Genomic DNA, 13,376 nt, shown 5'->3' with positions numbered 1-13,376 from the left:
GATGCATGCTACAGTGTAGATGAGCCTTGAAGACATCATGTTGAGTGAAATAAACTAGACACAAAAAGACAGATATTTATGATCTCACTCACAGGAAACATTTAGAATACACAATTTCATAGAAACAGATAGTAGTTTATAGGTTTCTACAGGCAATAGTGGTTGGTGTGGGAATAGGGATTTATAGATTAGTGGGTGAAGAGTTTGTGTTTGAGTTTATGAAGAAAGTTATGAATAATGGATATCAGAGATGGTAGCACAGCATTGTGAATATAATTAAAACTACTGTACCACACACTTGAATATGGTTAAAATGGGAAATTCTGAGTTGTATATTTGTTACTAAAATAAAAAGTTTAAAAAATAAAAAAAAAAAAAAAGAGTTGTCTACACTCACTTCTTCCTTCCCATTCTCTTAGTCCTACTCCAGTCCACATTAATCCTTTTTGTCATGTTCACCAATAACTTCCTAACTTGACCTAACTACAATATTTTACCCAGGGGTCTACTCCTTCCTTCATGAAAGACTTCCTTCACTTGGCTCTTGGGAACTTGCTGTCTCTTGGTTTCTTCCTAAATCGACACTCAGTATCCAAGGCATCAATAAATAGTTAATTAATTTGGTGTAGGAAATAGTTATGTCAGTGCCTTGAAATGATTTAATAACTAGCTTTTTGAAATGGTTGGCTCCCACTGCTAAATATGTGTTTAGATAGTTCTTTGATTTCCTTTTAGGAAAATAAGATGTTTATATTCCTCAGGTAATACAAAATGAAAATCAAAAGTATATATTCCCAATTAAGAAAAAAAAAGTTTTCTGCTGAAAAGTTAGCTTTACATTTAGGCTATCTTTTATGAAGATACACCCAGTTTAACTGGGTTCACAAGCCTTCTAGCTAACTAGAAGCACAATGAATTTTTCAAAGGCTTACTCGGAGGGCCAGGAAGCATAATCTCATTTATCAGTTTATCACTTCAACACATATCAGTCCTTATGAGGAGGAAGTTTTATCAAGCATTTTTCTAGCTTTTGTAAGGGACACTGTCAGAGAATTTAAAGTAATACAGACAACACACAAGATTGAAATATTTTAATTGCATCACTATTCACATTTCCATATTAATCAACTATTTTTAACTGTTAAAACTGTTGTAGAGACCTTTTTACTTCCATTGTTGTAGTAGTTATTTTTTAATCTTTCATTTTAAGACACTGAAATGGTCAGCTCTTGGGAAAAGGGTTCAGATATCCATAAATTAATTTTCTGTAACAGATTAGAGAGGAAATAAATTAGAGAAAGTAAATCAATGTGAAGAAATTTTGTTATGATTGAAGTTTCAGGTCAAAATGAAATTATCAGAACTTATGATGCTATGAGAATCAAATGTCATGAAATGACAAGAGATAACTTTTATACATATGTAATAATATGTATTTGTATACGATATGTATACATACACATACACACACACATATATACCAATTAGAGTAAATTATGGTTAAGTGATGCACAAACCTAAACAGTATGTCTCTAGAACACTCCAATTTAAACAGCTTATTTCATTCAAAAAAGATCTTTGTATCCTACAGAACTTTATCAAGATTTTTTGTTCTTTTTTTCTCATTCAAGATTAGGCACATGTATACATGAAACCAACAGTTGTGAAACTAATTTTCCAAAGCAGGTATTTTTGTTTTCTTGACCCAAGCAATGACTTATAGTTTATCAGGGAGCTTAGAAAACAGAAAGAGCACAGAGGGGAAAGGGAGGTTAGCTAATATTCCCACTACTCAGTTAATTAATGTTGAGATCTTTCTCAGACTCAGTTCTTCCTCTCTAAAACCTGTATGATAATGTTGGCTACACACACCTATCTCCCAGGTCAATCTATTTGAGATCAAATAGATTCATATGGCTAAAAATGCTTGGTAAATTATAAGATTTCAAGTAAAGTAGTATCATTATGACTAAGATATCAAGCAACTTAAAAATTTCCTCAATCAGAGGGAAAAGCCATTCAATTAGAGAGGGGTAAATTTTGAATAAGCTATTATTTAAAAGTCCTTGCTATCAATCATTTTAAAAAATTAATTAAAAAAATAAGAATTCAGTATTTTCAGCTCTATGTCACTACTCTGTATTGTATTTAAAGATCATTATTTTCACCTCCCTGGATGCTCAATTTCCTAAGGCACATAAAGGAAGGATAAATAGGTGGCTAAAATAAATGAAAACAAAGATTTATAGAAAGCTGGATGTGGAAGGTTCTGGATGGACTTGTTCCAAACCTCTCATTTATCCTTCCATTATGTTACATTTGCCAGGGAATGCACTGGCATTGTATGATGTCATCTGTGGCACTGAATTGCAACAAAGTTCCTAATCCTGATATAAGCACACTTATCTGGAAATATAACTCTATGCTTATTAATTGTCCCCAGTCTTCAGAAATATGCAAGTTGTTATTTTAGAAATGTGATTACAGTGGTTTTTACAAGGATGCAACATTCAAGGAAAATTCAATTATTAGCACTTGGGATAAAATAAATCTTGCCTTTTAACTCAAGAGTATTAAAATCCTACCTTATTGGAATAATATTCTATTCTGTCTCTTGGGATGGATTTTCCATTCACAGAAACCATATCGGGCTTTGCAGACAATCCAAGGATCTGAACAGTGTCATATGACTGATCAGCAATTCCACTGTAGCCATGTTTAATTATAGTAGTTCTCAACTCTTTCTGTTATTATGGGGGGAGGAAAAGCATTTTTAAGCAAATGATAGCCATACACAAGAGTATACAATGCAACATATTTTGGAGAATTGCCAATACTTTGAGACACTTTCTTATTTTTAAGATCCCTTGAAACATATCTTTTTTCAGAAAATGAAATATGTCATAACAAATATTGAATTTTTCAACTTACATCACTGAATTTATATTCAGCATAGAAGTAGGCTTCTTTTTCAACAGAATCTATGAAACAAGCATTAACAATAGAAAATAAAGGTCAAATTTTATTTTACTATTTTTTATTTCAACTCTGATCAACTAAACACCAAGTCCATAAGGTCTTAGATGACACCTTTTACTTATAATCGTCTAAATTAAGTATTTTCTCATGTCAAGCTATATCTCTTCCTACTTCTACACTGTTCTCTGAATTATGGTCCCAGGTCTCCTCACCACAGAACCTCAGCAAATCTTTCTTGCTTTATATTAATAGCTATGGGAAGGAGGAGGTGAGGCAAGATGGCGGACTGGTGAGCTGTATGTTTTAGTTACTCCTCCAGGAAAGTAGGTAGAAAGCCAGGAACTGCGTGGATTGGACACCACAGAGCAATCTGACTTTGGGCATACTTCATACAACACTCATGAAAATGTGGAACTGCTGAGAGCAGCGAAATCTGTAAGTTTTTGCGGCCAGGGGACCCGCGCCCCTCCCTGCCAGGCTCAGTCCCGTGGGAGGAGGGGCTGTCAGCTCCGGGAAGGAGAAGGGAGAACTGCAGTGGCAGCCCTTATCGGAAACTCATTCTACTGATCCAAACTCCAACCATAGATAGACTGAGACCAGACACCAGAGAATCTGAGAGCAGCCAGCCCAGCAGAGAGGAGACAGACATAGAAAAAAACAGCATGAAAAACTCCAAAATAAAAGCAGAGGATTTTTGGAGTTCTGGTGAACATAGAAAGGGGAAGGGCAGAGCTCAGGCCCTCAGGCTCATATGCAAATCCTGAAGAAAAGCTGATCTCTCTGCCCTGTGGACCTTTCCTTAATGGCCCTAATTGCTTTGTCTCTTAGCATTTCAATAACCCCTTAGATCTGTGAGGAGCCTTTTTTTTTTTTTTTTTTTTAACCCTTTTTTCTTTTTCTAAAACAATTACTCTAAGAAGCCCAATACAGAAAGCTTCAAAGACTTGCAGTTTGGGCAGGTCAAGACAAGAGCAGAACTAAGAGAGCTCTAAGACAAAAGGCAATAATCCAGTGGCTGAGAAATTTCACTAAACACCACAACTTCCCAAGAAAAGGGGGGTGTCCGCTCACAGCCATCATCCTGGTGGACAGGAAACACTCCTGCCCATCGCCAGCCCCATAGCCCAGAGCTGCCCCACACAACCCAGTGTGATGGAAGCGCTTCAAATAACAGGCACACACCACAAAACTGGGCGTGGACATTAGCCTTCCCTGCAACCTCAGCTGATTGTCCCAGAGTTGGGAAGGTGGAGCAGTGTGAATTAACGAAGCCCCATTCAGCCATCATTTCAGCAGACTGGGAGCCTCCTTACATAGCCCAGCAGCCCAGAACCACCCTGGGGGGACGGCATTCACCTGTGACATAGCACAGTCATCCCTCAACAGAAGACCAGGGGGTGCACGGCCTGGAAGAGGGACTCACTCGCAAGTCTCAGGAGCCATACGCCAATACCAAGGACTTGTGGGTCAGTGGCAGAGACAAACTGTGGCAGGACTGAACTGAAGGATTAGACTATTGCAGCAGCTTTAAAACTCCAGGATCACCAGGGAGATTTGATTGTTAGAGCCACCCCCCTCCCTGACTGCCCAGAAACACGCCCCATATACAGGGCGGACAACACCAACTACACACGCAAGCTTGGTACACCAATTGGACCCCACAAGACTCACTCCCCCACTCACCACAAAGGCAAAGCAGGGGAGAACTGGCTTGTGGAGAACAGTTGGCTCGTGGACACCACCTGCTGGTTAGTTAGAGAAAGTGTACTCCACGAAGCTATAGATCTGATAAATTAGAGATAAGGACTTCAAGTGGTCTACAAATCCTAAAAGAACCCTATCAAGTTCAGCAAATGCCAAGAAGCCAAAAACAACAGAAAATTATAAAGCATATGAAAAAACCAGACGATATGGATAACCCAAGCCCAAGCACCCAAATCAAAAGATCAGAAGAGACACAGCACCTAGAGCAGCTACTCAAAGAAGTAAAGATGAACAATGAGACCATAGTACGGGATACAAAGGATATCAAGAAGACCCTAGAACAGCATAAAGAAGACATTGCAAGACTAAATAAAAAAATAGATGATCTTATGGAAATTAAAGAAACTGTTGACCAAATTAAAAAGATTCTGGACACTCATAGTACACGACTAGAGGAAGTTGAACAATGAATCAGTGACCTGGAAGATGACAGAATGGAAAATGAAAGCATAAAAGAAAGAATGGGGAAAAAAATTGAAAAAATCGAAACGGACCTCAGGGATATGATAGATAATATAAAACGTCCTAATATAAGACTCATTGGTGTCCCAGAAGGGGAAGAAAAGGGTAAAGGTCTAGGAAGAGTATTCAAAGAAATTGTTGGGGAAAACTTCCCAAAGCTTCTAAACACCATAAATACACAAATCATAAATGCTCAGCGAACTCCAAATAGAATAAATCCAAATACACCCACTCTGAGACATATTCTGATCACACTGTCAAACACAGAAGAGAAGGAGCAAGTTCTGAAAGCAGCAAGAGAAAAGCAATTCACCACATACAAAGGAAACAGCATAAGACTAAGCAGTGACTACTCAGCAGCCACCATGGAGGCAAGAAGGCAGTGGCACGATATATTTAAAATTCTGAGTGAGAAAAATTTCCAACCAAGAATACTTTATCCAGCAAAGCTCTCCTTCAAATTTAAGGGAGAGCTTAAATTTTTCACAGACAAACAAATGCTGAGAGAATTTGCTAACAAGAGACCTGCCCTACTGGAGATACTAAAGGGAGCCCTACAGACAGAGAAACAAAGAAAGGACAGAGAGACTTGGAGAAAGGTTCAGTACTAAAGAGATTCGGTATGGGTACAATAAAGGATATTAACAGAGAGAGGGGAAAAATATATATGACAAACATAAACCAAAGGATAAGATGGCTGATTCAAGAAATGCCTTCATGGTTATAACGTTGAATGTAAATGGATTAAACTCCCCAATTAAAAGATACAGATTCACAGAATGGATCAAAAAAAATGAACCATCAGTATGTTGCATACAAGAGACTCATCTTAGACACAGGGACACAAAGAAATTGAAAGTGAAAGGATGGAAAAAAATATTTCATGCAAGCTACAGCCAAAAGAAAGCAGGTGTAGCAATATTAATCTCAGATAAGATAGACTTTAAATGCAGGGATGTTTTGAGAGACAAAGAAGGCCACTACATACTAATAAAAGGGGTAATTCAACAAGAAGAAATAACAATCATAAATGTCTATGCACCCAATCAAGGTGCCACAAAATACATGAGAGAAACACTGGCAAAACTAAAGGAAGCAATTGATGTTTCCACAATAATTGTGGGAGACTTCAACATATATTAATAGCTATGCCATTAATGCCAATTTCTTACAACTTTCCATTGAAAGTTTTGTTCCTTAAGACTAGGATCTCCATTCCTTCCAAAATAAAAATAAATTAATAAGAAAAATAACATGCTAAAAAATATAGTGAAACACGCTCATCTTAGGTAACCATAGTGTATTATGTTAGCATCTTATTTGAGATAATTTTCTCACCTGTGTTGCTTAACCCAAAAGAGTGATCAGATATAAGGAAAATTTCAGGTTTGTAGAAAGTAATGCTGGGGAAAGCAAAATCATGCTATGATGTCCATTATATCATACTAACCTGGTTGGCCTAGATCTCCCAACTTTATTTTAAATAAAGTCATACTGAAATCGAGAATGTTTCAACTGTTGTACAAGTTGGTTTGCTTACCAATAGAGTCACCATCATCCCAGAAAAAGGAGCCATATGCTTCTTCCTGTTCATCTAAAGCAATTATGAGACCAAAAGGATTCTGGCGGCTGCAGAAAAATAATGAAAATTGGTATTGCTTTTTTTTCGTAGACATGTATACTCATGGTTAAAATGCCTAACCTCACCATCTTATAGAACCATCCAGAAACACGTTGAGTCTTTTCCTAAACATCTTTACCAAACAGTCAGTTTATCCTTGAACACAACCAGTGATAGGAAAGTTATAATATTCTTAAGCAACATATTTCCACTTCTGAATAGCACAGTCAAGAAAAAATTGATAGCAATAGCACAGAACTCTCAAATACAATTATTTAAGTGCTTTCTACTGGAGAAAAGCAAAAGTTTTATAATTGATGAAGAGATATCAGGCATGTTATACCAAGCTAACTGAAGGAGCATTCCTCAGTCTTTTTGGCATACATACAGTGAGAGAGCTATAACAAAACGGTCAAAATCATTGGATTAGGGATCCCAGGAGCTATTTTAAGGCCAGGAGCTATTTTAAGGTATGACAAGAGGGACTCCAGGGAAAATGAGGCTTGAAAAATAATTTGGAGAGTCTGTACTGCTGGGAACAAAGATCTCAAGAACAAGGATGCCAGAATCCATGTGTCCCCTTTTTGTGATTCTACAACGGAGGCAGGTCTCAAGGATTTGATCTTAACCACCTGGCAAGAGAAAACTGCACAATGAGGAAAGAACTATGCATCGCATGTGATAAAAACAACCTTATTTCTAGAGAAGCTGAGTTATAGGAGAATTCCTAAAGGGAAATAGTTTGTTTTCATATAAAATACAATTATTTTGTTGTATTTTTCCTATTGAAATGAAAAGTTAGGCAAGAAGCCCTCTCTTGGTAATTTAACAACCTGATATACAAATGGATTGATTACTCAAGTTAGTGCTTGGAAACTACAGATATAATGCATGGTTTAAGAATTCTTGGGATCCTTTCAATATTTCAAAATGTTGAGCCCAAACCTATATTTCTCTAATAATTATATAAACATATTTTAGTTGATTTTATTTTCAATTAATGCTAATTAGAAGCTCTGATTTGCTATTAGTATCTTTGATGTAAAAAATATGAACAAATTATTGCTTTTTAAAATATGCTTGTTTGCCAGATAAAATATTTGATTACATGATATCTATGGGGGAAAATTATTAATTAAATGTAACCTAAGTGGAAAAACCTTGGGGACTGTGACCGAGCCTTCATACAATATCTAGGAGAGAATTCATGAATTGAAAATCACTAGCTCTCCTAAAAATAACACTAGCAAAATATTGAGAAAAGGATAGCTTGGAACTGGATCAAGTGTTCAAGCAGAATGTCACCTCTTAACCTATCTCACTCCCTTTTTCTTCTCCCTATGTCTGCTGTCTCATGTCTCTCATGCACATGCGCACATGCACACATGTACACACTGACTCACACATATACACATATAAACACAGACAAGTAATTGCACTACTGATTGAGTCAGTCTCCTGATAATGGCTACCTGCTCATACAGAGCCCCTCTTTTGACTACTCTACTTCCCAAGCAATTCCCTAACAGAAAGCTTGAATTGGTAGCTCAGTCAGAAATCTCCTGAGGAGATGTCTCTGTTACCTCATAGCTGTTGTTCTGGCTGGAGCCTGGATTGGCAGAATATACCCTCCACGAACGAAAAGAGGAATTATTTCCAGAGGAGTAGGAATGTCCACAAACTTCTTCAGCCAAGAAAGTGGTATTTCCTCACCCTAGCACAGAATGGGCCAGAGTTAACCATTCCAGTTACATAACTGGTAAAAAGTAATACATTTCAGGAGAAATGGGAGCCAGAAATCAAAACTTCTGTTTAAATTCAACAAAGCATCCATGGTATTCAAAAACAGGAAAGTGACTTAAAATGTCTGATTCAGTGTTTAAAAAAAAACAAAAACTTACAGAGTACTCCAATATGTAAAACACATAAAAGCAGCATTTATTAGTGCACACTCATTTCCAAAATTCAATTTCATAGTGAAATTTACTTACCGAAAAGTCAAAAACAAGATTATAAATTAACGTGTTGGGTTCCAAAACATTAAAAGGTTAAAGTCTGATAGAATAACAGTTTTATGTGAGCTTTTTTAATTATACTGTTTTTAAAAGTTAAATTTTATTAAGAGATTTAAATATATATTTTTGGAACTTATGAATCATATCTGCAGAATATCCTTTGAAAATCATTGTTAAGTTTAAGATACTGTAATAATCTGACCACTAGAATGGAGAAATCATAATATCACTTCCCCCAGACACAACCAACCAATAATTTAAAATAGACCATATATCCTTTCTTCTACTTTGAGATTAATTCTGCATTTATAGTCAAAGTTTATTCCCATAAAAATTTCTTGGAGATTAGCTAATTCTTATCAAAACATAATAAAAGAAAGGGGAAATCACCTCATTAGTTTAAACAACTGCTTTGTAATAGAGTTGTCATACTACTTCATTTCAAATTCCACCTCCCATTCCCCAGGCCATAGGTCCCATGGCCTGGAAGACTAGGTATAGCTGGGTGGAAAATAGAAGATGAATTGATTATAGTTTTTGAGAATTTAAACTATAAAAAATGGAAAGAACCCACCACTTATCACAGCAGTACAAAGTACATATAAAGATGCATGTTTTTGCTGGGATCTAAGAGTCTGTGACTAGTTGAGACCCTTTGCAAGCCAGCTGTTAATAAAATAAAGTCAGATCCACACAATGCCAGCAGAATACGAGACTGAAATTTTACAAACTCCTGCTACTGGAATCCATAATTTTTGACACTAGTCTCCATGAAATCCAGTGTTACCATAGTTGCTGTTCTTGTATTTCCATGAGATTTCCTTTGTCAATTCATGTGTAGCCCTACAAAAAATAAACCCATTCTTGAGCTAGCCTGAATGGGTTTCTGTTTCTTGCAAGATAAAGAACTTGTCTCATACATTATAATCTCTTTTACATTCTGCTATAAGGAAACATAACTTGTGGAAATTTACTTTTAAGAATTTAAAAGTTTTTATAAATTAAAAAAATCCAGTCCATTGCTAAAAAGAAAACAAAAACAGTATTCCATCTTTCATTTTAAATATTTACTGATATACTTATTGTCCAAGTTCCAAAGAATTCTAAACAAAAGACAAAGAAACAAATCAGAATTATATAGCCCAAGAATCTGGAAGTCTTATAAAAACAAATGAAAAAGATACCATATAAATCTTTGAGTTAATGGACTTATTATTTTTTCTATAAAATGGCTAAAATACATACTGTATATAAGCTGAACCACGATGCTTCAGGAAAATACACGGACAAAGATCTTGCTCCCTTTGACAAAAAGAAAAAGTTTTCAAAATATTTTGTTGAACGAAAATGTCGCAGTAAAACTACATTAGACTCTCTGAATATTGAATCCTGTATCATTCATATGCTAGTTAACTCATATATGGTTTTACAGTAACCTACATATAAGATTATATAGTATATAATGTCTATAAATATACACTTATACACACACATATAAAGATATACATATGTATACAAAAACAAGAAATATGTATGATCTATCAAAAATATTTTTCATGTCCAAATTATGAAATATTAATGAATATTCTGCGTGTTTTCTGAAAATCCTGATTACCTTTCCTATATTTCAAAATATTGATGTCTCACTACAATATAGATGTATTTTATTAGCAATCATACAAATTACTTTGTTGAATTTTAACTCAATGTCAATTGCCATGTATTTACAAAAAATTTTTAAAATATGAAAATGTTTATGCATTTATTCCACAAATTTTATTTGAGTTCCTACTAAATACAGGGCACTTTTTGAGCACTATATATACAATGATTAACAAAATTGAAGAGATCCTTGTCCTCAGCAGTTTAAAATCTCGTTAGCACAGCAGAAAATATCTACATATACACACATATATATAAAGATATACACATGTATATAAAAGTACATATAATACAAAATTTAAAAATTTAACAAAAAATTTCTAGAGCCAAGAATAATAAAGGAGGGGGCTTGTGTAAGTAGGATAGTCAGGGAAATTTTCTCTGAGGAGATAATATTTTAACTGCGACTTGAAGGATGGGAATAAACCAACTATGCAAAGATACAGAGAAGGATAGCAAAGGCAAAGAACACTGAACTGTGAATGATCTTGATTTGTTAAAAGTAATGAAAGAAGTTGAGTGTGGCTGGAATTGAGTAAACAGAAGAGAACCCAGGCTGACCTGAGATTAGGGAGCCAAGCAGGTGTCATGTACGGCTGGTAGGCTATGGTAGCTACAAAGAGAAGTCATGAAAAACTTGATCTGAATTATGATTGTAAGATATCACTGTGGATGTGTAGACAGTGTCTCACACAGTGGCTGTACCATTTTTACATTCTCACCCATAAAATTCTTGCTCTGCATCCTCTCCACAACACTATTTCCTTTTTTCTTTAAAAAAAAAAAAAATAATAGCCATTCTAGTGAATGTAGAATGGTGTTTCATTGTGCTTTTTATTTCCAAGCAAAAATTCTCAACAAAATACAAACCAAATCTGACAGCATATTTTAAAAGGTTATACACCATGACCAAGTGATATTCACTCCAGGAATGCAAGGGTGGTTCAGCTAACATCAATTGATGCACTACAACACATAAGTAGAATGAAGAAAAAACACATGGTTATCCCAGTAGCTGCAGAAAAGGCATTCAAAAAATTCCAGCAACATTTCTTTATAAAAACACTCAGAAAAGTAGGAATAGAAAGGAACCTTCTCAACAGGATAAAGGCCCTTTATGAAAAACCCACAGCTAATATCATTCTCAGTGGTGAATGACTTAAGATCAGAAATGAGACAAGGATGCCCTCTTTCCCCACTGCTATTCAATACTGTACTAGAAGTTCTTGCTGGAGCAGTTAGTCAAGAGAAAGAAATAAAAGATATCCATGCTGGTGCAGAAGAAGTAGAGCTATCTTTATTTGTACATGACCTGATCTTATTTATATTTGAAAATCCAAAGGATTCCACAGGAAAACTAATAGAGCTGATAAACAAACTTTAGAAAAGTGACAACACACAAAAACAATTGTGTTCCTATATACTAGCAACGAACATTCCAAAGAGGGAATCAAGAAAACAATTCCATTTCCAATAGCATCTAAAAGAAAGATGAAATTTAAGGATACAAAAGATTTGTATACAAAATCACAAAATATTGTTGAACGACACTAAAGAAAACCTAAATAAAAGGCAGATATCCCATGTTCATGGATTGGAAAAATTAACATGGTAAATATGTCAATATTATCCAAAGCAATCTACCAATTCAATGCAATCTCTTAAATGGAAAAACTGATGCTCAAATTTATATGGAACTACAAGGGGCCTTAAAAGCCAAAACAATCATTAAAAAGAATAACAGTGTTGGAGGACTCACACTTCCTGATTTCAAATTCTATTACAAGGTAATACTGGCACAAAGATAGAAAACTAGATCAGTGGAACAGAATTTCAAGTCCACAAAATAGAACCATACATCCATGGCCAATTGATTTTTGAAAAGGATGAAGTGGGGGGAAGAATGGTCTCCTTAACATGCTTTTGGGAGAACTGGGTATTCTCATGCAGAAGAATGCTAAAACTATAAATTTTTTCAGAAGGTGACATAAGGGCAAATCTTCAGGTTCTTTTATTAGACAATGGATTCTTAGATTTTCCAGGAAAAACATAAGCAACAAAGAAACAATAGGTAAATTTGATTTCATCAAAATTTAAAACTTTTTTATAAGGGAAATTGGTCTGTAATTTTCTTCACTTGTGACATCTGTATCAGGCTTTGGTATCAGAGTAAAATGCTGGCCTCATAAAATAAATTAGTAAGCTTTCCATCCTCTTGAGGTCTTTGGAAGAATTTGAGCAAATTGACATTAATTCTTCTTTAAATATTTGGTAGAATTTACCAGTGAGAACATCTGATCCTGAACTTTTCTTTGGTGGAAGGTTTTGATTATTGATTCAGTCTCGATTTAATATAGGTTTGCTGATGTTTTTCTATTTCTTCTTGAGTCAATTTGTGCAATGATGTATTTCTAGGAATTTTTTTCATTTCTTCTAGATTATCTAGTTTGTTGGTATACAATATTCATAATATTCTCTTATACCCTTTTTATTTATGTAAGGTCAGTGGGGAGAGCACCATTTTCCTTTACGATTTGCATGTTTTCATCTTTTCTCTTTTTTAATTTGCCAGTCTAATTAATGGTTTCTCAATTTTACTGATTTTTTCCAAAGTACAAACGTTTTGTTTATTCTGTTAATTGTTCTTTAATTCTCTATTTCATTTATCTTCACTCTAATCTTAACTAATTACTTACTTCATCTAACTTTGAGATTACTTTGCTTTTTTCTTCTAGTTCCTCAAGGTATAAAGATAGGTTATGAATTTGAGATCTTCGCACTTTTTTAAATATAGGCATTCATGGCTATAAATTTCACTCTGAGCTCTGCCTTCACTGCATCCTCTGTGTTTTGGTATGTTGTGTCTTTGTTTC

General features: G+C 35.0%; 2 protein-coding genes across 2 annotated transcripts in view; both read right to left on the bottom strand.

Moving 5' to 3' along the window:
• Positions 1 to 1,077: 1,077 nt before the first annotated feature.
• LOC119543358 (maltase-glucoamylase, intestinal-like) lies at positions 1,078 to 8,476 on the bottom strand. Its single transcript, XM_037848166.1, has 5 exons — positions 8,410 to 8,476; positions 6,746 to 6,834; positions 2,932 to 2,981; positions 2,586 to 2,744; positions 1,078 to 1,265 (listed from the first exon to the last, which is right to left on the bottom strand). Exons 1-5 carry the CDS (start codon positions 8,412 to 8,414, stop codon positions 1,206 to 1,208), a joined length of 363 nt encoding a protein of 120 aa, XP_037704094.1. The 5' UTR covers positions 8,415 to 8,476; the 3' UTR covers positions 1,078 to 1,205.
• A 1,444-nt stretch (positions 8,477 to 9,920) lies between these two features.
• Positions 9,921 to 13,376, bottom strand: part of LOC119542850 (sucrase-isomaltase, intestinal-like) — a 180,421-nt gene continuing 176,965 nt past the window's right edge. Inside the window, exons 18-19 of the mRNA XM_037847477.1 lie at positions 10,087 to 10,143; positions 9,921 to 9,944 (exon numbers count right to left, since the gene is read on the bottom strand). Coding sequence (XP_037703405.1) covers positions 9,921 to 9,944; positions 10,087 to 10,143 — 81 coding nt within the window. The remainder of the gene's footprint in view (positions 9,945 to 10,086; positions 10,144 to 13,376) is intronic.

The sequence above is a fragment of the Choloepus didactylus genome, chromosome 8 (assembly GCF_015220235.1).
Source record: "Choloepus didactylus isolate mChoDid1 chromosome 8, mChoDid1.pri, whole genome shotgun sequence".
Taxonomy (NCBI): Eukaryota; Metazoa; Chordata; class Mammalia; order Pilosa; family Megalonychidae; genus Choloepus; species Choloepus didactylus.
Note: the sequence above shows the minus strand (reverse complement) of the source record. Positions and strands in the feature narration are given on the sequence as shown.